The sequence below is a fragment of the Carcharodon carcharias genome, chromosome 1, assembly GCF_017639515.1.
Source record: "Carcharodon carcharias isolate sCarCar2 chromosome 1, sCarCar2.pri, whole genome shotgun sequence".
NCBI lineage: Eukaryota > Metazoa > Chordata > Chondrichthyes > Lamniformes > Lamnidae > Carcharodon > Carcharodon carcharias.
This window is the reverse complement of record NC_054467.1, coordinates 114285335-114311706: the sequence shown is the minus strand read 5'-3', so window position 1 is coordinate 114311706 and position 26372 is coordinate 114285335. Positions and strand designations below refer to the sequence as shown.

Sequence of the window (26372 nt, the reverse complement as noted above, 5' to 3'; positions counted from 1 at the left end):
ACTAGAGACACCTGTGTTGAATGGGGAATTTACATCCGTAGGATGGTTGGAGGAGATTTGAAGGGAAAACCTTGCTGGAAGTTAGTGGAAGGCCCAAGAAATCCCTTATACGAATCTTTGAAGCAGAACTTGGACCAAGCAGTTAATCTTCCAATTTCTGCTAAGTATCTGACTTGAGTTTATTGTGGATGTAAGTCAAATGGGTGTAGAAGGCAATTTGATTTTAAAAGTTCGCTTTAGATTATAAGTAACTGAGTTTATGGTATTTTTATTATGTTTAGCATAACTTCTCAAAGGCAATTAGGGCTAGCCAGCGATGCCCATATTCCATGAATGAATAAAAAAAACCTGACTATTTAAGAGAGTGTACTTATTAGTATTCATGTCCTTTAATTTTTGTGTTGTAAAGTTCTTGATTTTAAACCATTAACCTTGTGGCATCATTCTTTTAGTAAATACCTGGGCTTTTGGATGCTAATAAAAAATAAAAATGTTACTGATCTCTACTGAGATCATAACAATGGGAGTCTTGTCTGCGATCATAATAAAGGAAATCGGATCATTTTCTGAAAAGAAAAAAACGCTGGGCTACAGGCAGAAGGAAGGGGAGTGGCACCAAGTGAATTGCTGCTTCTGAAGGCCAGTATAGACAAAATGTGCCTCCTCCCCAAATAGCCTCTTCCTATGCTGCATCCATTCAATGACTCTATATATAGGGATAGTTCTTTCATTGCCTCCTGGCCTGCATATGACCAGGAAATAAAATGGAGAAAGGGCAAGGCCTGTGAGGAGAGAGGAGGAGGGGGCATGCTGGCCACTGGACGGAATATCAGACAGTGTATTGTGGGTCTCCACCTCCACTTCAGGCAATTTCTCGATTCCAACATGGACCCAACAATCACGACCCATCACAATGCCCCTTGCCCAACATCCAGCAGAAAAGGCCACCATCAAGAACCTTCACAAAATATTTTTATGCAGCAATACATCCAATGATACACATAACAATGAGTTAATCACCCTTATGCAATCCTTTTGTGCCTGTCTTTCAGATGCCCTTGCCTGACCTAGTGCTCCTAAACAGTGCTACTTCAGTGGCTGCACCATAGCTGGTTGAGGCAGTTGGGTTTTACTGGGGGAAATGGCCTTGCATGATGCCCTTGAGCAGCTCAGCTTTAGAATGTACCACCTTGACATGGGTGGCATCAGTCTGTGCTGGGTGGCTGAGAGTCACCACCCAGGGAACTGATGAAGTGGCAGTGGTGGGAGCATAAATACTATCATCCTGCGAGCACAGCAGGTTCATGTTCCATGGAGCCACTGTCCCTCTCCAGGGGCAGCACCTCAGCAGTCTTAAACATCTGCTTGAGCACAAATTGTTGGACTGCATGACCTTTGAGTGCTGTGATCCGTACCCATGATGGTAGTAGTTGGGGCCAGCATGGCAGCAACCAAGGATCCCCACCTATTTTCCAATGTGGTTCTGAGATGTCTGGAAATTTATGCCTGTGCTCCTTTGGAAGCTGAGGCAGAGGCTGCAAGATGCTCCATCGGTCTGGCAGTGCTGCCATGGAGTTGGCCATCACTTCCACACTGAAAAAGATGGTCTCTCGGTTGTGCATGATTTCCTGTGCCACTTGAGCCGAACTCCTCCATGCTCCTGTTAATGCACCAGGTATCTCAGTGTGCATCTTCATTAGCATCAATGGTCCTGTCATTGATGGTCTCCATCTGAGCCCCCTACATTAGAACTCGTTTGCAACCTTGCTCTTCTGGAGCTGACACATAAACTACCCTTCTCCCGGCCTGGCTAGTAGTCTACTCATGCCTGGTGACTCGCTATATACTGACTGCCACCCTATAATACGCTCTAAGCTCCTTGCGTTGTCAGTATCTGAGATGGTTGCTGAGTGTAAGATCATGTGATGGTGCACTCTCATTACTTTGTGGCGTAGCTCCTCTTCCTGCCTTAGCTCAGACTGTCTAGATGGCAGTTCTTCCATATCTGAAACATACAAGCAGAAGAGAAGGCTTGCAGTGAAGGAAGTGGGTCAGGGAGGAAAGCAGGAGTCCCATGGTCTCACCATTTTCAGCTTCCACTTGATGCCACATCTCAGGATAAGAGTGAGAAGGGAGATGAAAGGGTGCATTAGACAGTCCCTTACCATCATTGTGGGCAGCCTCTGCTAATAGGGGCCATTTTTCTTTGTCTATCTTATTTAAACTTTTCAGAATCTTGTACAGCTCCATCAAATCTCCTCTCAATTCCCTTTGCCCCAAGGAGAACGACCCCAGCTTCTCCATAACCCTATACCTAAAATTCCTCACCCCTGGAACCAATCTGGTAAATCTCTCTGTGCTCTCTCAAGGACCCTCACATATTTCCTAAAGTGTGATGACCAGAACTGGATCCAATACTCTAGTTGGGACCTATCTAGAGCTTTATAAATGTTCAGCATAACTTCCCTGCTTTTGTACTTAATAGTCTTGTTACAACCGGGATGGGAGGAGTGGGTGAATTATCAAGCTCCACTACTCCACAGGCAGTACCATTAACTTAAATGTTTAATTTTCTCACCAAAATGGCCAATTGTGTTCCTATACCTCTAGTACCCAAATGAAAAGAGACTCTGACCAGGCTTCTTTCAAAAATTCAGAATGATTAATTTATTTTAAAACAAAACTTCTTTTAACATGTTGCCAGTACTGGTTAACACACAATTGTAATCGGGAAGTATAACCATCTATCTCTTCCTAAAGGAGACACGCACGCACGCACGCACAGGCAAACAAAGGACAAACAGATAGTGTCTCCCTGCAGAGATTGACTTTGGAAGATGGGCGTTATAAAATAAAAGATAAAGTCTGCAGGATTCTACACTGTTGATCTGGAGTTCTCTTGTGTGAAGACAGGCCGCTGGTGCCATTGGATGTCTGGAAGTTCTCACCATTGGTCTCAACTGTGCAGGTCCAAATGCACAGTAGGTACACTCCAACGTGGGTTCTCTGGTTACAGGTTGATAGCCACACACAATTTTAGGCAAGTAGAGAGAGGGAGCCAGTCAAGGTGGCCTTCCTTACTCAGCTTGTTCTTCAAGAAGACTAAACATATGAACATATGAATATGGAGTAGGAGTAGGCCACTCGGTCCCTTGACCCTGCTCTGCCAATCAATAAGATTATGGCTGATGTGAATGTAACCTCAACCCCACATTCCTGCCTGCCCTGATAACCTTTCACCCCTTTGTTAATTAAGAACTATCTAGCTCTGCCTTAAAAATATTCAAAGACTCTGCTTCCACCCACTTTTGAGGAAGAGAGTTCCAAAGGCTCTCAACCCTCTGAGAGAAAAAAAGTCTTCTCATCTCTGTCTTAAATGAGTCACTCCTTATTTTTAAACAGTGACCCCTAGTTCTAGATACTCCACAAGAGGAAACATCCTCTCCACATCTACCCTGTCAAGACCCCTCAGAATCTTAAAGATTTCAATTAAGTTGCCTCCTACTCTTCTAAATTATAGTGGATACAAGCTTAACCTGCCCAGCCTTTCCTCATAAGACAACCTACCCATTCCTGGTAATACTCTAGTAAATCTTCTCTGAACTGCTTCTAACGCATTTACATCTTTCTTTAAGTAAGGAGACGAGTACTGTACTCAGTACTCCATATGTGGTCTCACTAGTACTCTGTACAACTGAAGCATAACCTCCCTACTTTTGTAATCAATTTCCCTCACAATAAATGATAACATTCCATTAACTTCCCTAATTACCTACTGTATCTGCATATTGCCTTTTGTGATTCATGCAGAGGGACACCCAGATTCCTCTGAATCTCAGAGCCCTGCAGTCTTTCATCATTTAGATAATAAGCTTCCTTTTTATTCTTCCTCCCAAAAAGAACAATTTCACATTTGTCCACATTATGCTTCATTTGTCCGATCTTTGCCCACTCACTTAACTTATCCATGTCACTTTGTAACCGCCTTACATCCTCTTAACAATTTACTTTCCTACCTATTTTTGTGTTGTCATCAAATTTACCCACCATTTCTTCGGTCCCTTCATCCAAGTCATTTATATAAATTGTAAAAAGTTGAGGCCAAAAACTGAACCCTGTGGCACACCACTTATCACATCCTGCCAACCAGAAAAAGACCCATTTATGCCAACTCTCTGCTTCTTGTTAGCTAACTAATTTTCTATCCATGCCAATATGTTACCCCCTGCACCATGAGTTTTTATTTTCTGCAATAACCTTTCATGTGGCACTTTATCAAATGCCTTCTGGAAATCCAAGTATAGTACATCCACCTGTTCCTCTTTATCCACAGCACATATGACTCCTTCAAAGAGCTCCAATAAATTGGTTAAACATGATTTCCCTTTTACAAAGCCATGTTGACTCCATCTGATTGCCTTGAATTTTTCAAAGTGCCCTGCTATAACATCTGTGGTAGCTTCTATCATTTTCCCTATGACAGATGTTAGGCTGACTGGCCTATAGTTTCTGTTTTCTGTCTCCCTCCCTTTTTGAATAAATGAGTTACATTTGCTGTTTTCCAATCTAATGGAACCATCCCCGAATCTAGGGAATTTTAGAAAATTAAAACCAGTGCATCAACTATCTCACTAGCCACTTCTTTCAAGACCTTAGGGTGAAGTCCATCTGGAGCTGGGGATTTCTCAGCCCGCAGCTCCAACATTTTGCTCAATACTGTTTTCCTGGTGATTGTAATTTTCCTGAGTTCCTCCCTCCCTTCCATTCCTTGATTTATAGCTATTTCCAGGATGTTACTTGTGTCCTCTTTGGTGAAGACTGAAGCAAGATACCTGTTTAGTTTGTCCCCCATATCCCTACTTTCCATTATCAATTCCCCACACGTACTCTCTAAAGGACCAACGCTCACTTTATTAACTCTTATTTAAATATCTATAGAAACTCTTGCTATCCGTCTTTAAATTACTAGCTGGATTCCTCTCATGCTCTAATTTTTCCCTCCTAATTAATCTTTTTGTCATCCTTTGTTGTTCTTTATATTCTTTCCAATCTTCTGACCTGCCATTCATCTTTGGTAACCATATGCTTTTTCTATAAGTTTCATACTGTCTTTAACTTTTTTAGCTAACCATAGATGGTAGGGCTCCCCTTGGAATTTATCTTTCTCATTGGAATGTATATATTCTGTGTATTCTGAAATATCCCTTTAAATGCCTGCCACTAAATGTCTGTTGACATATTCCTTAACCCTCATTTGCCAGTTCACTTTAGCTAGCTCTGCTTCCGTGCCCTCATAAATGCCCTTCTTTAAGTTTAAGATACTAGTCTTGGATACACTTGTTTCTCCCTCAAAAATGTATGTAAAATTCAATCAAATTATGCTCGCTGCTACCTAGGAGTGCCTTCTCTAGGAAGTTATCAATTAATCTTCTCATTGCTCAATTAATCCTATCTTGATTGCCTTCAAAACAAGACAGGTTCACAGCTTTTTTCCTCTCCCATGTGAGTGCCTTTTTGTCTTCCAGCTTTTCATTAATTAAGTTTTTTGCAGTTCAACACAAACAAATAACTCCTTCTCAAGTACCATATAGGTCAGGTGATTTTCTGGAAAAGGCCTGCTTGTTGACAGTTCCAAGGTGAATGTGCGACTCTTTTATTTAAAAAAAACTCAGGGTAGCATCCACATCAAGTCATATTCTTCCATTTCATAAAAGAAAACTTCAGTCTTGAGAGATATGATTCTAACACTCTATTTATGAAGCACAAGATTCCATGTGCTTTGCTAACTGCACGCAATTTGTCCTGTGGCCTTCAAGGATCGATACACATGATCCCATGGTACCCCTGCCTTTGCATACTGTTTAAAACTGTTTCATTAAGTCTCTATTGCCTCTTCCTATCCCTTCTATCAAAATGCATCGCCTCGCACTTCTCTGTATTGAATTCCATCTGCCAGTAGCCTAATCTTTTAGATTATCTGTGTCCTTTTGCAGTCAATTAGTATCAGCCTCACTGTTTTCCACTCCTCCAACTTTGGTGTCATCAGCAAATTTTGAAATTTTACTCTGTATTCCAAAATTCAAGACATTTATGTTGTCATAAAAACAGATTATAGCCACAAATTACTTACAGGCATACTGAAATTTTTAAGGAAGATGTGTGTGTTCTTGAAGAAATACAAGCAAGAACACTGAGCAAAAGATGGCTGATAATTTATAGTGACCACTTTTTGGAAAAGTCCTTTGTGGATTATACTGACAGGCCTGCCCTGAGAGAACCTGGAATGTCGGACCTGAAAAGGTGACATGGCCTTCTTCAAGTAGAGGCACTCAAAAGGGAGATAGAAAAGATGCAAAAGACTGAACTTTAATCTCCTGTGGTTGCAGGGACAGAAGACAGATTACCATGCCTCAGCAGTCATCTAAAATACATCTCCTGTTGATTCATATCTCAGAATGTGTAAAATGGTCGGAGATCAAAGAAAACAGACTCTGGGTACGAGACCTGGCTTTTTTTCCCTTACAGGAATGCACAGGGAAAAATGGGTTAAAATGCTAGCTGCAGAGTGTGGTAGTGTGCTGGCATGCTGTGTATGTGACAGCAGCATGATGACCAACTAGCCTTCCCCGTAGTTGCAGGCAAAGTCTCTCTCTCTCTCTCTGTCATTTCTGATCTCTGTGTATGTGCATTGCACTTTTATTATTTTTCTCTTGTTTTTAGTAACTAATAAACGTATCCTTTCTTTGACTCAAAAAAACCTAGTTAAATTGGCTCCTTCTAAATAAAAATAAATACAATTGGGGAAAGGTATCCCACGGTGGGGTGTGGAGAGGGGGGGGTGGTGAGGGGGGGACCCCTTTTAAATTAATCCTGTTGCGACCAACTGAGAGGGTTGAATAAAGAAGGGGAACCAGCTTATTCTTATTCACCCGGGATCATAACAAGATTGGGGTCCCATTCAGGAAGTTAACAAAATGGGGGGAACCTCACCTGGGGACTGGTCGTGATAATATGTATCCAAAAAGCAGTGGTCCTTGCACTAACCCTTGGAGAATGCATTGTCCACCATCCTCCAGTCTGAAAAACTATCACTTACCACAAATTGCTGTTTTGTGTTCTTAAGCCACTTTTTTATCCAAGCTGAGACAAGCCCGCTGATTCCATCAGCCTCAATTTTGTTAACCAGCAGCACCAGTGGTACTTTGCCAAATGCTTTCTTAAAATCCATTTAGGCAAAATCCACCTCATTCCCCACGTCAACCCCATCTGTCCATCAAAAAATCCCATTAGATTAGACAAGCACGGTCTGTCTTTTACAAATCTGTGCTGAGTCTCTTTAATGAACTCAAACCTCTCTAAGTGCTTGTTAATTCTTTACTTGATTATTGTTTCTAAAGCCTTACCAACCACTGATGTTGATCTGACTGGCCTGCAGTTGCACCCTTTCTTAAACAAGGGTGTCACATTTGCCACTTTCCAATCAGCTGGGAGCTCCCCCATATTAGGGGAAAATTGGAAGGTTATGAAAAACCCTTCTGCTATCTGCACCCCCACTTCCTTGAGCAACATGGGATGCATGCCATCTGAACCATGCGACTTATCCACTCTAAGCATAGCCAGTCTTTATATCTTGCCTATCAATTTCCACCCATCCATTACTTCTACCATCTCTGCTTCTATTGAAATTGTGTCAGCATCCTCTTATTAAACACCAATACAAAGTACTTATCAAGTATTCTAGCCTTGCCCTGTGCCTCAGCATATATCACTCTCTTTGTCTCTAATAGACCCACATCATCTCTTACTATGTGCTTACTATTTACATGATAGTAGAGGACTTTTGGGTTTCCTTTTATGTTAACTGTCATTCTATTCGCATACTTTCTCTTTGCCAGATGGTGTTATGACGCAGCAGTTTGTGAAGGCTGAATTATTTAAAATCCCAGAGGGAAACTTGAACAACTGTCATAACCTATATTTGCAATTGGTATGTTTTGAGTTGCAGCTCTAAATTCAGGAATAAGACCACCAATTCTCGAGAGGTTTTTATATCAAACTAAATGAGACATTTATCAATTTACAACTAATTAAACATACACATAGCTACAAATTACTACTATCATAACTTTTAAATTCCCAAATTAATCTCCACTAAGGCAACGATAACCAGTCACCGGACAAAGCATTTTCTCCTTACAAATTCAAAATGAAGTTCCTTTCAACTTGTTCCTTTGCATACAGTTGTATGCTTATTTACAGGCTTAGATCTTACATGCCCCTGACCTACATACACAAACTCCTTTCTGTTATACCTAGCCTCCCCTTTGAATGCAAATTCTCATTGTTTCACCAGGTCCTTTGAACTCCACCTCGTCTAACAATAAAACCCCTTTCATAGTATCAATTTTATTAGTAACATAAACATATTGCTTGGTGTCTCTTAGCTGGGTGCAAGATTTCACTCCCATTCTTGAATGCTCGATTCAACAAAATGCAAATGCACCCTCTACCTACTGGTTACATCTCAAAACTACTATACAGCAAAGCATCCAGACTAGCTGGCTTTACTCCAGTTAACACACACACAGACTAAACCTCTATTTAAAAAAAATTCCAATAACATTATGTATGTTAAAATCTCTCCCTGACAGACAGAAAATGCATTCTGCCCACCTCCATTTAAATGGAGGAAGGCAGGTCACAAATTATGAACCAAGCACCCAAAAATCAGGGCTGACCAAATCCTAGACTTATGTCTTATGTCAATAGAGAAACACTGTTCACATTGGTGGAAGGATCAAGAACCAGAGGACACTGTTTTTAAGGGTGTTGGCAAAAGAAGCAATGAGGAAAAGCTTTTTATGCAGAAAGTGGTTAGGATCTGGGATGCACTGCCTGAGAATTTGAGGTAGATTCAATCATAGTTTTCAAGAGAGATGTGCATGATTATCTGAAGAGGAAAAATTTGCAGGACTACAGGGAGAAAGTAAGGGAATGGGACCAGGTGAATTGCTCTTGCAGAGAGCCATTACAGATACAAGGGGCCGAATGACCTCTTTCTGTGCTGTAATCATTCTATTATTCTATGATTGGGGATGCCAGTGTTGTAGTTGTACTGGAACAGCTTTGCTAAGTACATCGCTAGTTCTGAGTTCAAGTCTTCAGGACTACAGCCAGGGATGCTGCTAGGATCCATAGCCTTTGCTGTATCCAATGCCTTCACTTGTTTTCTGATATTACATGGAGCAAATAGAAATGTCTGAAAACTGGCATTGGTGATGCTGGGGACCTTGGGAGAAGGCCAATCTTCTATTTGGCACTACTGGCTGAATTTGGTTGTATCTGTTTCAACCTTGTCTTTTGCACTACACTAAGTTCTGCTCGCCCATCATTCTTTTCTTGCTGACCGATATTGGCTCCTGTTTCTCCTACAGCCATGAATTTAATATTCTTCCTTTTTCATATATGTCACCCATGATATCGTCCTTCTGTGTGCTTCTCCTATTATTAACTGCCCACCATCACCCCACCGAACTTCCCTGATTCTAACCTTACAGTATTCTCTCCTTCATCCCACAATTGGTAGCTCTTCTATTAGCTGCCTAGTCCCAGTGATCTCAAATTCCCTCCCTAAGCTTCTCCAGCACACCACACCTTCCTTGTACCCTACCTTTTACCTATGGCTCTTCTTAAAATACACTTCTTTGACTATTTTTTTGATCACTCCTAGCCCTTTTCTTTTGATGGTTAAGTTGGTGTACGATGAGAATTAGATGTTCTGCATTCTGTGCATCACAGCAGCAGCTGATGTTGATGAATTGGTAATGATAAATTGCACGTTGTTTCATGCAGTTAATGTGAGAAGGAAGCTGCAGGTTTTGATTTTAAATAATTTCAGGAAAAATGGTAATTGCATAACTGTTTAGCAAATTTAATGCTTCCTTTGATAACAGATAAAAGAATAACTTGACACTAACCCAAAAGTAGAATGTATTCAGAGCATGAGATGCAAGTATGCTTTCAGTAATAAGCAACGTTATTGCTACAGTATAATAGTTTAAAGCGGAACACATGGGAATTTTTTCTCTGAAAGAACCTTTGTGTTATTTTGCATCTCTCTGTTCTTCAAAGACCCTTTGTTCTGTTGTGATAGTGCAGATGACCTTGAAAGCCTGTGGATACAGTTTTTCTTTGCTTTACAAAACATGAACAAAGAGGTCTTTCTAAGAATTTAGAAGTGATTATGATTTGCCTAATTTTAATCTCTTCACTAGACAGCCATTGAATTAATAATGTGGGCACTGTTACCATCCATTTATATCCAACTATCAGTTACCTTAGACAAAGAGATTCAGTAACATATTCAAAAAAACATACAATTTAATGCTGATAGTGTGAGGATTGAACTAGAAGTTCAGAAACCAAGATAAATGTAATTAGATGAACTGCCCTGTGATAGAAAAGATTGATAGATTTACTTCAGGAATAATTGGTGTACATAAATTTGGCAATGTTGTTTAAGTCTTAATACTAAAATTAGCTCCATAGGATACTTGATGGTTTAAATAGTATACGTTGTATTGTATGGCCCAGGAATTGCATGTTTGAACAGAACATGCATTTTGTAAACTGCAAATTTTTCTGCAAACACATATGAAGGCCCATTTATTTTAATTAATTCAAATGCTTGCATGAAACAGCAGGTATGTTTGCAGATACTGTTACATTATATTATTTGAGAAATTAACCAAAGTAAATTATTTGCAATAGCCAAGATGGATTGATTTTTCCCACTGTAGTGCCAGGCTGGGAGCTCTTGCCTTATTTATGGATAGCACTCAGTAGGGCAGCTTTGAGTGATGGGCCTGTATGATTGATTGCTGGAAAAGGGAAAGAGAAGAAAGCTTTTCTTGTGCTATGCCTTGTCATTACCATGGTAACTTCTATGCTGCTTGGTCATTCGAGCCATTTCACACCACTTGAGTACTTATAGTATGGGAATTGCTGGTTTGGGCTGTGAAGTAGGCTTTTTAACCAGCTTTGTTCCAGGCGAACAATGATATTCCCCATATGATGTCTAAATAACTTGGTAGTGTGATTATTTGGTTGAAAATATTTTGGAATAGTGCGATAATTGTCTGTCCTATTTGGAAGTAAACTGAAAGTGCATATTACAGAAATATCACCTACATTGAGTTTTGTTGCAATAAAGACAAATACCTTGTTTTGTACTATAGGAGCAATACAGGGGATTACTACCTATGTCCCTTCAGCAAGGTAAAAGCACTACTGAGATAGTTTGAGAAGGTTGCTGTTGTTGTAATAACAGCATGCCATCACTTTAAGTTATGTGATCCAGCCTCAGTTTCACTGAAGCACACACAAAAATAGCTCTGATGTCCTCAATCTTTCTGTCAATATATTTCTGTTCACGTGCCGAAAATTAATAAGTGAACCCATGACATATTTGCACAATCCATTATGAGCAATTGGTGTCTTTTTTTCATTATAATATACACAACATGGTGTGCAGCAGTGGTTCTTTCTAAACGACATAGTGCTTACCCTGGCAGCAAGATTAAATACAGGTATGACATGGTGGACAGTCATAATTGTGCTACATGGCATGAGATGACCCTTGAAGCTCTGGTCAGACCACAGTACAGCTTCAAAGTTTTGAAATTGCAGCATGGTGACTACACAGAAAAGCTTTGAAGACACATTGCAAAGATAATGCTCAAATAAAAAGCTGGTAAGCAAATGGATCCCTGGTAGTGAGTAGTACAGCGTGTTGAGAGGACAAGCACCAGGTTAGCTCAGTCAGGAAAGGCGAGTGACCGGGAGTGGGCTGGGTTGATAGCGAGCAAGGGAGAGACAAGGAGCTCATGGAATAAAAGGGAAAGTAGGCATATGTATAAGAAATTGGCTGACTGACAGGAGATAGAATAGTGATAAACGGTTGTTTTTCAGATTGGATGAAGGTCTGTAGTGGAGTTCCTCAGGGGTCAGTGTTGGGACCCTGGCTCTTGATATATATTAATGACCTAGACTGTGGTGTGCAGGGCATGATTTCAAAATTTGTAGATGATGCGTAGATTGGAAGTCTTGAACTTCAGAAGGACATGGAAATATTGGTGGATTGGACAGACAAATGGCAGATGAAAGTCAATGCAGAGAAGTGTGAAGTGATTCATTTTGACAGGAAGTATGTGGAGAGACAGTATAAAATAAAGGGAGAAACCCTAAAGGAGGTGCGGGAATAAAGGGACCTCAGTGCATATGTACATAAGTCATTGAAGATGGCAGGGCATGTTGAGAGAGTAGTTAATGGCGGAAGCCCGAGAGGTGTAAAGAATGTGTAGGGGGAACTTAAAAAGGAAATTAGGAGAGCAAAAAGGGGGCCTGAAAAAACATTGACAGGTAAAAAAAAGGAAAATCCAAAGTTATTTTACAAGTACATTAAGAGTAAGAGGATAACTAGGGAAAGAGTAGGGCCCATTAAGGACCATAGTGGTAATTTGTGTGTGGAGTCGGAAGACATAGGTAGGGTTCTAAATGAACACTTTGTGTTGGTGTTCACAAGTGAGAGGGATGACATGGGTATGAATATCAGGTAGAAGGACTGTGATATAATTAAAGAAATTAGCATAGAAAGGGAGGAGGTTCTAAGTGGTCTGGCAGGCTTAAAAGTAGATAAATCTCCAGGCCCGGATGAAATGTATCCCAGGCTGTTAAGTGAGGCAAGGGAGGAGATAATAATAAGGGAGGCAATAATTTTCAATATCTCTCTGGCCACAGGAGAGGTGCCAGAGGACTGGAGGACAGCCAATGTGGTATTGTTATTCAACAAAGGAGGAAGGGATAAATCAAGGAACTATGGGCCTGTCAATCTAACCTCAGTGGTGGGGAAACTATTGGAAGCAATTCTGAGGGACGGAATTAATCTACACTTGGAGAGGCAGGGATTAATAAGGACAGTCAGCATGGTTTTTTTAAGGGGAGGTCATGCCTGACCAATTTGATTGAATTTTTCAAAGAGGTGACCAGGTGTGTAGATGAGGGCAATGAATTTGACGTAGTCTACTTGGACTTCAGCAAAGCTTTTCATAAGGTCCCACATGGGAGACTGATAATGAAGGTAGGAGCCCATGGAATCCAAGGCAATTTGGCAAATTGGATCCAGAATTGGGATTGAGTGGCAGGAAGCAGAGGGTGATGGTCGAGGGGTGTTTTTGTGACTGGATGCCTTTGTCCAGTGAGGTTCTACAGGGATTTGTGTTGGGTCCCTTGCTGTTTGTGGTATTTATAAATGATTTAGATCTGAATGTAGGAGGGTTGATCAGTACGTTCGCAGATGGCACGAAAATTGGTGGGTGGGAAATAGTGAGGAGGATAGCCTTTGATTACAGCAGGATATAGACATGCTGGTCAGATGGGCTGATCAGTGGCAAATGGAACTTAATCCGGATAAGTGCGAGGTGATGTGCTTGGGCAGGACAAACAAGGCATGGGAATACACGATGAATGGTAGGACCCTGGGATATGCTGAGGATCAGAGGGACCTTGGTGTGCATGTTCACTAGTCCCTTAAGGTAGCAGGACAGGTAGAAAAGGTGGTTAAGAAGGCATATGGGATACTTGCCATTATTTGCCGAGGCATAGAATATAAGATCAGGGAGATTATGCTGGAACTGTATAAAACACTGGTTAGGCCACAGCTAGAGTATTGTGTGCAGTTCTGGAATCCGCATTATAAGAAGGATGTGATTGCACTAGGGAGAGTGCAGAGGAGATTTACCAGGATGTTGCCTGGGCTGAAGAGCTTTGGTTATGAGGAGAGATTGGATATGGGTTATGTTCTCTGGAGCAGAGGAGATTGAGGGGGACCTGATTGAGGTGTATAAAATTATGAGAGGCATAGATAGAGTCGACAGGAAGAAACTTTTCCCCTTGACGGAGGGATCAATAACCGGGGGCATAGATTCAAGGTAAGGGGCAGGAGGTTTAGAGGGGATGTGAGGAAGAATTTTTTCATCCAGAAGGGTTGGGAATCTGGAACTCACTGCCAGAAAGGGTGGTAGAAGCAGAAACCCTCATAACATTTAAGAAGTATTTGGATGTGCACTTGTGATGCTATGGCATACTAGGTTATGAGCCTAGTCATGGAAAATGGGATTAGAATAGTTAGGATTAGAATAGTTCCCAGGTACTTGTTTGACTGGTGCAGACTTGATGGACCGAAGGGCCTTTTTCTGTGCTGTAGACCTCTATGACTCTATGGGAAGAATTCCCCTTCCCCCCGTCTCCCCCGCTGGGGCGGAAGTGCAGGAACGGGCGCATGCAGGTGCACCTTCGATTGGTGCCCCGAATTGGGGGTGTGCCGCCATTTTACATGAACGGCCCAATTTTTGCGCATGAGTGCGAAAGAGTGCACTGATCTCCCTGAGGCTAAGTGCTGCCTCAGGGAGATCAGCTCAGAATTAAAACTTTTAACTTAAATGTTTAAAAAAATTCCACCATGTCCCCTCATGTGACACTGTCACATGAGTTCGGACATGTCCATCACTTAAACTCAAACTTTTATTAAAAATCTAAAATCCCTCAAGAAACCTCATCCTGCCCGTGGATAAGGTTGGACGGGCAGGTCCATTAATTAGGTGAATGACTTTTTAGATAGCCTCAATAGACCGTTGACAGGACAGAATTAAAATAGATGAAATAATTCGTTTTCTCCAATCAAAATAGTTATTACAACTTCAAAGGTTTTCTCGCTGAAATTAAAAACTCTTGTTTTGTATATCAGTGAGCATTAATTGTCTTCAATCACCCTGTTGGTCACTTGAATTTATATTCCATATCTGGTGTATATGTAGCAGTTTATAGAAACATTGGGCTGGATTTTATGCCCCCCCGCACCAGGTTTTCAGTGGCTTGTAAAAACCGAGGGGTGCTTTCCTGAGCAGTCTCTCATAATATGGGGTGGGGCGAAGCGGGGGAATGTGGGTATGCTCCAAAATCACAGCCTGGTTGCCACATGTAAATAAATAATTAAGGGTCGATTGAGCTTGTTTGCTAGCCAATTAGCCCCAATATTACACTGCCCATGCTATAAAAATGTTGGCATGGGCAGGCAGGTGGGAGTGGGCAGCTCACTTTTTCAAAACAAAGTTTTTAAAAAGGGGGAATGGAAGGGGGGCACTATCTTTGCATATCAGGGGCACTCCCTGAACAAAGTAGCCCGTCTTCCTTCCGCCCCGATGGTCCAGGGTGTCCGATCCCTCCCTGCCTGGTTACCCCTGCCATATCTGAGTCCGGGATCCACTAGGGCCTTCGTCTTAGGCCTGCTTGCAGTACCAGCAGTGCCCAGTGGTGAGCTCTGTTGCTGTCGGGGCTGCGAGAGCTGTTGGCCAATCAGATTGGCTGGCAGCTCCTGAGGGTGGGACTTCTTCCCAGTAAGGGGTGGAAGTCCAACGCTTTCCTTGTTATTGCCGCCTGCAGCATGTTATTGCTGCAGGGTGGACTATTTTACTTTAGTCAGGGGCGAAGGGGGTGAGCAGTATGCTGTTTTTCTCCCCAACTCCCACCGCACCGCCACCCCACACCACCATCACCACCCCCTTGCAAAATCCAGTCCAATGTTTACCACAATAGCATTGACCACTTCTCTCAGCATCTATATATGTTGCTAATCTTGCTTGGAACTGATTATTTTATTTTATGGCAATAAATGGCACAAATATTTTGAGAGTAACTGCCGTTGCCTTGACATGGGATTTCTCTGGCTTACCAGATTTTAAGACTGTTTTGAGGGACCGTATATAATTGAGGTTTAAGTTTTCTGCTGTTCAGTATGTTAATTGGGAGGGAAGGTGTGTTCAAAACAAATAAATTTTGAGGGTAACAATAATAGAATCGTGAAAAGATACTTAGTTCAGTAGTTCAATATGATTTTTTGTCAGTGTGATCCATGTTGGTAAAGTTCAAAATCAAATTCTTTTTCACAGATTTAGTTGCATTAATACTTTGTCAGTTAAATGACTTATTACTGATTTTGCCTAATAACCTCATTTAAGTGCACTTAGTTTGTTGCTTCTCCTTCAAATAACTTTTTTTTTAAATACAAAAAACAGGGCTGGAACACTATGTATGTTTGCTGCTAACCAAAACCTCACCAACCAAATTAAAGGAGTTAAGAAGCTGGTCAACAACAACTTCCAAGACCTACGTGCTTTGGTCAATTACACACCAACTGTAAGGAAGATTTCAGCTACTTACAGAATGAAGATTTTAAGAGTTTGTGATGGGATATAATTTGCAGAATAGCAAGTAATTGATTGTTTTTTATTTCAGCAATTAAATTACATCTCACAGCAATATGACATTGCTCAGAACAAAGCACTCTCTGATATTAACAGTAAGTAATCTTTTTTGTTTATTTCTATTTCAGATAACCTTCTGTTTTATGGAGCATTACCCATCTCAATTCTTAACATGCCTTAAACCGAAGGAATAAAACAAGATCCCTTAAAAGGGAATTTGCATATTAGTTATCTTGAACCTTTTGTTCTTTCCAATAGTTTTAGTTGTAATTGATGCAACTGCTAGGGTCACTCACAAGAAAGGTCGTTTGCTGAACCCAATAAAATAAGAAATGTTTTTGCCTCCAAATTTCAAGTTCATCTTTTTGATGCTGGATTTGATATGGCAAAGAAAATGTAAACAAGAGTTCAAGGATTCTGCCATGGACAGCATTTGCATTTTTACTTTGGTCAGTATGTTTTATATGTAAGGGGTATGTGGTTGCTTACCTTCAGAGTGCGTAACATAATTAAATAATTCCAGCAGCTAGCTTCTGTGAGTTTAAAAATAAAGAGGCTATTTATTCTCATATGCTTATCCTGAAATAAACGCAATGTCTCACACACACTGTCTCATACAAAGAATAGATACAGATGAAGGTTAAATACTGCTACAGGTTATAATTACCTCAATTTCGTATTTACGTTCTCACGAGGCAGGCCTATAGTTTCTTGGATGGTATTGATGCTTTGAAGTTGAAGAGAGAGACTTTGTAAAGTGAAAGATTCCCAGCAGGCTGTGAAGTTTCTTGTAGTGGAATTTCAAGGAGGTTAGTTGTCAGGTGAACTTGGGCAGGTTAGAGGGAATCCTCTCTGTTAGTATCTCCCACTTTCAAGGTGCTGCTGTTCATTACCTTGGCTGTTTGGATCACTTTCAGTTAGTTCCATCGGAAAGCCATCGAGCTCTGTGACTGCAAGCAGCTTCTTGCTGACTTAAAAAGCAGACAACAAAAATGGTTCCATCATCATGTGACTTCCACAAGTTCAAAGTCCTTTTTCCAAACATAGGGTGGCATGTATGTTGATTCCAATCATTCTGTGTTGTTGTTTGAAACCTTGAGATTCACGCAGTCTGGGTTGGATGAGGGAAACCATCATAATACATTGGAGGGTTGATAGGACCCATTCACATCCATCTTACACATATTGGGCTGGATTTTACTTGATAAAAGCCTGCTCCACAGCCATAATGTGCTGCCGGCAGGCTAAATGATGCCCCTCAGTGGGACGAAGTCCCACCCTCAAGAGCTGCTAATCTAATTAGCCAGCAGCTCTAGCAATAACAGCAACAATGGAACTTGATTAGAGATACTACTGTATTGCAAGCAGGCCCACAAAGAAGAAAAGATGGTGCGGGAGCTAGGTAAATTGGGCCTTTTTGGGTGGAGAGGGATCAGGCAGCCTAGAGTGAGGGGCAATGGGGGTGGAGGGCAGGTGGGAAGGAACAAAACAGGGTAACATCTTGCGGGGGGTGCCTCTGATGTGCACAAGGCAACCCTGAATGAAGTGCCCCCCCCCCCCCCCCCACTTCCCTTTTTTTTTAACTTGGGCTCAAAAACCAGACAGCCACTCTTGCCTGCCTACCTATGTCAACTGTATTATGGCAGGGGCAGAGTAATATGCCAGTCAGTTGGCTTGGTAACAAGCTCAATTGACCATTAATTATTTAAAAATGGCGTGTCAGCTGCCAACTTCTGTGCCCGTCCACTTAACATATTATGGGGGAGCAGCTCAGGGGTGGATGGGAATGCAGTGAGCTGGGCGCCCCTTGAATTTTTCTTCCCACCTCCCCCTGCCAAAAATTCATCTGGTGGAGGGGGGGCTGGTAAAATCCAGCCCATTAAGTTTCGATTTGCCCTTTTGTCCAGGTTGAAACAGGGAGTCATGGAATTCTATAGTCCTTTTGTATTGATCCATCCTTAAAAAAGAGGGGTGTGAATTCCCTGGATGGCTGTGAATGTCCATACTTAATTAAATATTCAGTTGAGACTTGGGACTGTCAGAAACTCAAAGGCCAAAGGCCCCATGATTTGCAGCAGCCATTTGAATAGTCTGTGTGTGTGTGTCTTGACTGAAAGATTATAATATACTGGGTCATGACAGTATATTTCCTGCAATAAGCAAAATGAGAGGAATCATTCCTGCACTGGCTTGGAAGATTTATCTATCTTCCCCATGAGGTCTGTTGATATTGCATCATGCTATGTATGTGATGTCAGGCTAATTTAAGAGCAGTTTACAAGAAGCATTAAAAAAATTGTAAACTTGAAACCAAACAGAAAGTGATGGCACGTCAACTCTATGGTTTTCTTTCTTTTGAGATTGTGTGAAAAATGCCATTTCTGAGTTATACTCTATTATTTGAAAAAGGGAAGAGGATGTAACATGTTAAAACAATTTCTACATTAAAGTTGAATAATTAACTCATTCTAAATGATGATTAAATAAATCTTACTAGAAGACCAGCTTACATTTGAAGTGTGTTGACTGTTGTAATGTAGGGAAACACAGCAACATCCTATATGCAGTCATGACATAAATAGAAATACCTGCATTCATGTAGTAGCTTTTATGACCTCAGAATCACCTTGAAGGCAGTAACTTAACTTGGGATGCATTTCCTCAGATACTGACAGTCCCTGGTATCTTGCTAAATGAACTTAGAACGCAGTGCCACATGATTGTCATACAGGGTTGGCATCACAACTGACCCTGAATTATCTTGTTCCTTAAATTTTACACTCAAAAACGTTTGCACAGGTATTGGAAATCAGAATTGGGAACCTGAGCTGATTTTTACTCTAGTCTCTCTAGCCCCATAGACACAAGTCTACTTTAGTACTCCTCCCATTTGCCATCTTTGTAGGGAAGGGGGAGCAAACTACCTCACCACCTTATTTTTAAACATTCACCTCCTTCTATTCTCGCACTCCATCAATCGCTACATCATTAATGCTGTTGATCTGTAATTTCTGCACTTCTGCCTTCAATGCCATCAATAAGTTACGTATTTCTAATCTCTGCTGTCTTCAGTACATTTTTCAGTTTTGAAGGCTAAAGTCTGAAGGCCACAAAATTGAGTACATTTGGTGCACAACTCTTGTTATCTACCACTTAAATAGATGAGCATGGATTTTGCCAAATTGAACATTGGAAGTTGAAGGCATAGTTGTGTCCTTTGCTAAAACGCAACATGCCTGCACCCCCCTCCTGGCTTCCCACTCAGGCTGTGAAAGACTTCAATATCCTACATGACTGAGCTGAGCTTCAACATCATATACCATCCATCATCCAGACTACTGAATTCCACCCTCATAACAGCATCATCAACTGCTGGCTAATTTTAATTCATGTGCTTCTATCGAGACTTTTTGCTGCAGTGTCCACTTCACCAATCTCCTGACCTCCAACTTGTAAACTCAAGCTTGAGCATAACTTCACCAGGTGCTTCCTTATCTACACTTAAGTTCTGCATATTTGTTACCCTTTTTGTCCTTGGTTCACCTGACCCCAAGTCTCTTGATGTAACATCTCATCTACAAATTGTTTCACAAGTACTCCACTTTACCTCTGAAATCCTGAGTCTTATATTCTCATGCGTCCTTTGGCACTGGCCTGCTGTGCATCCTTTACTTCCTTTGTCCCACTGCTGGTGGTGGAGTCTTCAAGTACCTTGGCTTTATCTATGTAATTTCTTTCCTGAAACCGCTACTTCTATCCCACCATTAAACTCTTCCTCGCAAAGCACCTTTCCAACCAAATCTTTGGCCACCTCTTTCAATTCCCCACAATACCTGCCCCTTTCTTCCTCTTGAACTGCTTTCAGATGTTTTTCTTTGATAAAGGCACTGTATAAATGCAAATTGTTGTTTCGTACAATACGATACCAACTGTTGTTTTCACTGAGTCACACATTTACTATGTCTGTCATGTATTACAAACCAGGAGCTTCTTGTACAATGAAAGAACTTATCTGACTTGCCAAGAGAATTTCTGTAAGTATATGAGAAATGAATGGCAAGCATCTGTAATCTTTAACACTTTCAGATTTACAGATAATATTCTCACATAAGTTGTTAGAGTATAATTGAGTTTCACTGAACAATATGACACAACTTCTTCTTATGCAGATATTGGGATAATACTTGGTGGCAGAGTTAAGGCACGCTTTGGAAAGTATGTAATCCCAGCACTGGAGGATTCTTTCAATATGGCCAGAGGTACGTTGTGTACAATTAGTTCAAACATTCTAATTGTAATTTCTGTTAATGATTTATAAAAGGTTTTGTTAGCAATATATGAAAAATATGCACATCTGGAAAGGTGCAGAAAACATCCAGTGCTTAGCTGGTTAACATGTGATGTGGAATAGGATATTGGAAAGTAGAATAATGCAAAGGCGAGTGTGATGGGGAGCTAGTTATTAAACTAAGTAGAAAAAGAGGAATAAGACCAAAAATAGCTATGAATGAGACAATTTTTACGATTCCACTAGCAGCACTTCTGCAGGCTACACAACTCCAGGAAGGGGTGATACCAATTCATTGCTTTACAAGTTGAGTTACAATACATGATAAAACATTTTTTTCAAGAAAATTTAACTGTGGTTTCTTGGATAGTTTTTCATTAAAAGGAACATGCATATTTATATTTTAGTTGAATATACAATGGATGAATTTTGTAAAGTTAACTTGAGTTAGCTAGATTTAAGCATCTAATGTTGTAAATGAGTATAGAAAATTAAAATATCCCTGCTATAATTTTCCAGCAATTACTATGGACTCTTCAATTTTTAAAAATTATTGGGTTTAGTGTAGTTTTGGGAGATGGTAAAATTTATTTCAATCATAATATTATCCAGCAAATGTAGCATATCAGTTGAAGAAATGAGTGTTCAAGAAAAGAGCATGAGATTGAACCACCAGGGGCTTGTTGGTTTGGGAGGCCAAGGAGTCAAAGAGCATTTAAAGTAAAAGCTTGAAATTTATTTTTTATTTCTTTAATATGAATGTAACAGTTTGTAAATATTTTGTTTTTAAATGACATGCACAGTGTTGAAATTTATCTGGGTATCCTAACAGTGACCCCTGGCAGTCAGAGAACTCCAAATAAAAAGATGTCCTTTTTGTGTGGAAAGTGACCTCTGCTGAAAACTTAGGACCAAAATTTCTGTAATGAAGCTGTGAAAATGAGCTGCCAACATCTATGATCTGAATTTCTCTCAATCACTAATGCATTTTTTCACCTCCTAAAGGCAGTGGCTTATGGTGCTGCTGTATTGTTCCATAACCAGCATTAACCTTGGATAGCAAGCTCAACTTGCCATTGTTTCATAGATGGTGTGTACTGCCTATCTATTAAAATAGGGAGGAGGTGAGTAGAATGTTGCAGTTGATCCCAAGCCAGTCCTTGCCCAATGTGTACACTTTCCAATTGAGATTGCAAAGAGTGATCGGTGAAGGAATTGTCAACTGATTTGATTTCCCCCTTGATGTTGGTTTGGTTGGGATTAGCTGACTCTGGGATTTTATTGTTCCATATGGGCCAATATCACACTTGACAGGGCTTTAAGGATGTGCTTTTCTCTAATTTGTTTAGGCATTGTAATATTGCTCATCTTACTCAAACTGAATAATAGTATTTGCGGTGCAAAACTGGCTGGAAAATCTAGGAAAACCAAAAATTCTTCAGCATAGATGAACCCTATTCCTGCTACTACTCTGCTTTCCATTGTTATCTATCTTTGCTTCATTTTTTTTTCTTGCCTTGAAGTCACAGTGGAAAGGGCTATCAAAGGTAACGTCAGCTTCAAATGTGTGAAGTCTTGTGCACTTGTGTGTTTTTGGTCTTTTGTTATTTTCTGTGCATTGGTTTGAATCCACACTTAATTGTCGTAGTTGGTTTTACCCTGGATTTTACCCCTTGACTAGAAATATATTTAAATCACCTGCTTGGAAATTATTTGTCTGCACAAAATCCATCATTGAAATTTCAGGTTTAGTTCTTTTTAAAATTGCTTTCTAATGTTATTATAAAGATTATTATTAATTGTATTGATCTTTTGAATATTGAATCACTGCCGCTATTCAAGAATGGTCCTCCAAAGATCTAAAAATAACGAGAATTCAGGATAACCAATTGCAAAGCAGATGAAACTGAAGTAAACTGAGCAGAATTGTGTTCAGTTCATTACAATTGAAGAATGCATCAAAAATACTTGAGAGAAATGATCCAGAAGTTCAGTCCCAAAACATTAAAGTGTTGTGTTTTATTTTTTACTGTCTCGTGTTGTAGCCCCAAACTTTTCATGTTCAAGGATGTGCAAATAGAGGGCCATCTAGAGATGAAGAGTCAGTACTCCATATTTCAGTTTATTTTCCTGGGATCAGTACAGTAAATGATTTCTGCAGCTTCTGACACAACAATCACAATACACACCGCTGCTCCTCAAAATAGTTTTTTAAAATATTTAATTGGAAGCTTTGCTATCAATTGAAGATTGTTTCTTCTAAATTAAGTAATCAATTCAGAAAAATAGCTTCTTGGGTGTTAAAAGCAATTCTTGGGGCAGGTGAGCGACTGACCCGAACGAGCGTAAAATGACGCATGATATTTCAGTCAGCGGGTGCGCTGCCGACTCTTGCACGCCTAACAGGCCTATTAAGGCCACTTAAGATCTAATTGAATTAGATTTTTCACTGCCCATCCAACCTTACATTCGGCGGGCAGGTGATAAGGCCAAGCAGCCTTTGGATTTTTTGCTAAACCCCATCCACGGGCGGGATGAGGTTTCGATTCGCCATTCAAAGAAATAAAAAATTTTCAAACTAGTTTCTAACATGTCTCTGCTCATGCGACAGAGTCACATGGGTGGACATGTTGATAGCATTTTTAAAATCTTCCTTTTTTATTTTTTAAAATTTTCACCTTCATGAGGCAGCTCTGTGCCTCAGAGAGCTTTTCCTGCGCACATCTGCACGCATCCATAAAGTTCCCTGCTCACCCTCCCATTCCACCTCACCCCACATAGGCAACGCTGCAGCATGCGTTTCATGCTGGGTGGGCCTTCATTGGCCTGCCTGCATGAAATCGTGGTCGGGTCCCGACCACAGGTGGCAGTCAGCTTCCGACCGCTCCCGCTCGCCCCCGCTGAGCCCGCCCGACGTGAGCAAAATCCTGGCCTTGAATTTTTTCTAATAGTGTGCAATATGTAGTTCATGCATAGGACAAATGATTTGTTGCTGCAAAAAAAGGCTAAAATACCAGACACTTGCCCTCACTTTGAAGCCAGATCTTAATATGCTGGCATTTCTTCAAACTATGTCTCCCATTCTCCAAGCTGGCCAGGACAATCATTGAAACGGTGCAGTGAATGAGCTGAAATTTCCTAGACCAGGATTTCCCGGTCGGCGAGTGATGTCGGGGCCTGCTCACCGATGCGTAAAGTGACGCGGGATGACGTTGGGTAGAACTCTTGATGTCACCCCGCCTCATTTCAATTTTTAGGTCGGCGGGGGCTCAGCCGAATCAGCTGTGCACCCGCCAACCTGTCAATACAAAGTAATTAGTGGACTGTCCGTCCAACCTTAAGGTTGGCGGGCAGGCCGGGAGCTCTGGCAGGCATTGGAAAAAGCATGAAACCTCATCCACGGGCAGGATGAGGTTTCATGTAGGCTTTTAAAAATTTAATAAATGTGTATTCAAAAGTGATGGGCACGTGCCAACTCGTCTGACAGCGTAACATGAGGGGACATGTCAGGGAAATTTTTTTTTCTGTTTTTAAGATTTTTCATTGTGGAGCCGATCTCCCTGAGGCAGCACTTAGCCTCAGGGAGATGAGTGCGCTCTTCCTTGTGCATGCGTGAAAGAGCACACTCTCAGCTTAGGGAATCTCCCCCCCTCCCCCTCCCCACTGCTCGCACAGGAAGTACATTGCGCTTCCTAGAAAATGTCACGCTGGGTGGGCCTTAATTGACCTGCCCACGTAAAATGGCGGCGCGCCCCCAATCGGGGGTGCCAATTGGAGGTGAGCCCATACGTGCTCGCTCCTGAACTCCCCCCCCCCCCCCCAATGGGGGTAAAATTCTGCCCCTAGAGTTCAACATTGAGAAGATTGAAGACATTTCTTTTTATCCTCCACCACAAATACTGTACCCTGGCCACTGATTGCATCACCCTTCCTGGGCTGTTTCCATCTTCAATGTCCTATTTTACCCTGAGCTGAGTTTTAGATGCTATTTCCTCTCCATAAAAAAGACAGCCTACTTCCACCTGAATAATATCGCCTATCCCTGTCCTTGCCTCAGCATATCTGCATTTGCAACCCTCATCCTTTTAGTGCTTCTGTTGCCTCCATACTCAACTACCCTAGTGCTCTCCTGGGCGGCCTCCTATCTTCCACTATAAATTTGAGGTTATCCAAAGCTCTGCTACCTGTATACCTTGTAGCAAGTCCCATTCACCAGCCTTGATTTTAAAATTCTTACTTTGTTTTCAGATACCTCCATGGCCTCGCAGCTACTCATTTCCAACCTTCGTCAGCCCTACAACCCTCTCAACATTTTGTGTTCCTCCAATTCTGGACTTTAGTACTTCACTTCATTTGCCCCATCATGCCAGTTGTGCCCTCATCTGCCTAGTCCCTAAATGCATTTCCTTCCCTAAACTGCTTCATCTTAATACCTCTCACCTGCTTTAAGGTGCTTCTTAAAAACTCTTTTGACCGCCTGTTCTAGACCTGGATTTTCCACTCCTGCCTGTGGCATGATCCGTTGTGAATGGACAGAAAATTTGGCAACCAGCGGGACCGGAAAATCCCGGCCTTAATATCTCTTCATTTGGCTTCGTATTAATTTTCGGTTTATGACGCTCCTGTGAAGCACATTGTGACATTTCAAAGGGTCTCACACATGTGGTTGGGTGTGCTGACTACTACCAGCTTCTGGAATGTTTCTAGCAAATCGCATAGAAAATCAATCACAGTATGTGTGGTAAATGGTGAAAGTTGTGCTGGAACTAATCAATTGCCTTAATCAGAATATCTATTGACATCGTAGCAAAGAAATGTACATTTGAGGAGCGAATGAAAATCAAGATATTGAGTGCAGAGAAACACTGGGCTTACACAATGGGCAGTGAGATGTTGCTGATATTTAAACATTGAGGCTTATTTTCCCCTTAGAATGTGATGCATAGAAACAGGAGTTTTTAGATGGAGTTAGTGGGCCTTTCTTTAAATAGTCTGATGGCGTTCATTGAACATGTACTTAATGGTAATTAGTCAACGTCTCCATTATTGTTTTAAGTTTTATAAGCAAACATTTTTTTTTGAAATAGTGGTTCAATATTTTATAAGAGAAGTTATTTGCCTTTTAAAGATTAAAAACCTTTGACCTACAGATCCATTTCTGTATTCTTGGTCTTCAAGCTTCACAATTTACAATTTATGACATAGAATATATTACAGAATGAATTCTGTATAGATGATTTTTATTTCCTCTGGTTAATGTAAGAATGTTGAATGAAATCATGACACAAACAACAAAAACCAAAGAAAAGGAAAAGTCGTTGATTTGACAACTCAGTAAAAGGGAGAATGAGAGCTATATGTATACTTGTATTTTTTTATTTGTTCTTGGGACGTGAGTGTTGCTGCCAAGGCCAGCACTTATAACCCCCCTATTGCCCTTGAGCACGTGGTGGTGGGATGCCCTTTTGAACCACTGCAGCCCATATGGTGTACATGCACCCATAGTGCTGTTAGGGAGGGAGTTCCAAGATTTTGATCCAGTGACGATGAAGGAAAGGGAACATCGTTCCAAGTCAAGATTATGAGTGGCATGGAGGACAACTGGCAGTTGATGGTGTTCCCATGCGTCTGCTGCCCTTGTCCTTCCAGTTGGTAGAGATCATGGGTTTGGACGTTGCTGTCAAAGGAGCCGCAGCGAGTTGCTGTAGTGCATTCTTGTAGATGGAACACATTGCTGCCACAATGTGCTGGAGGGAGTCGATCAA

General features: G+C 41.1%; 1 protein-coding gene across 1 annotated transcript in view; it reads left to right on the top strand.

Annotated features, from left to right (window-relative positions):
- Positions 1-26372, top strand: part of LOC121279262 (prominin-1-A-like) — a 202796-nt gene that overhangs the window by 87979 nt on the left and 88445 nt on the right. Inside the window, exons 5-7 of the mRNA XM_041190363.1 lie at positions 16131-16251; positions 16351-16414; positions 20489-20578. Coding sequence (XP_041046297.1) covers positions 16131-16251; positions 16351-16414; positions 20489-20578 — 275 coding nt within the window. The remainder of the gene's footprint in view (positions 1-16130; positions 16252-16350; positions 16415-20488; positions 20579-26372) is intronic.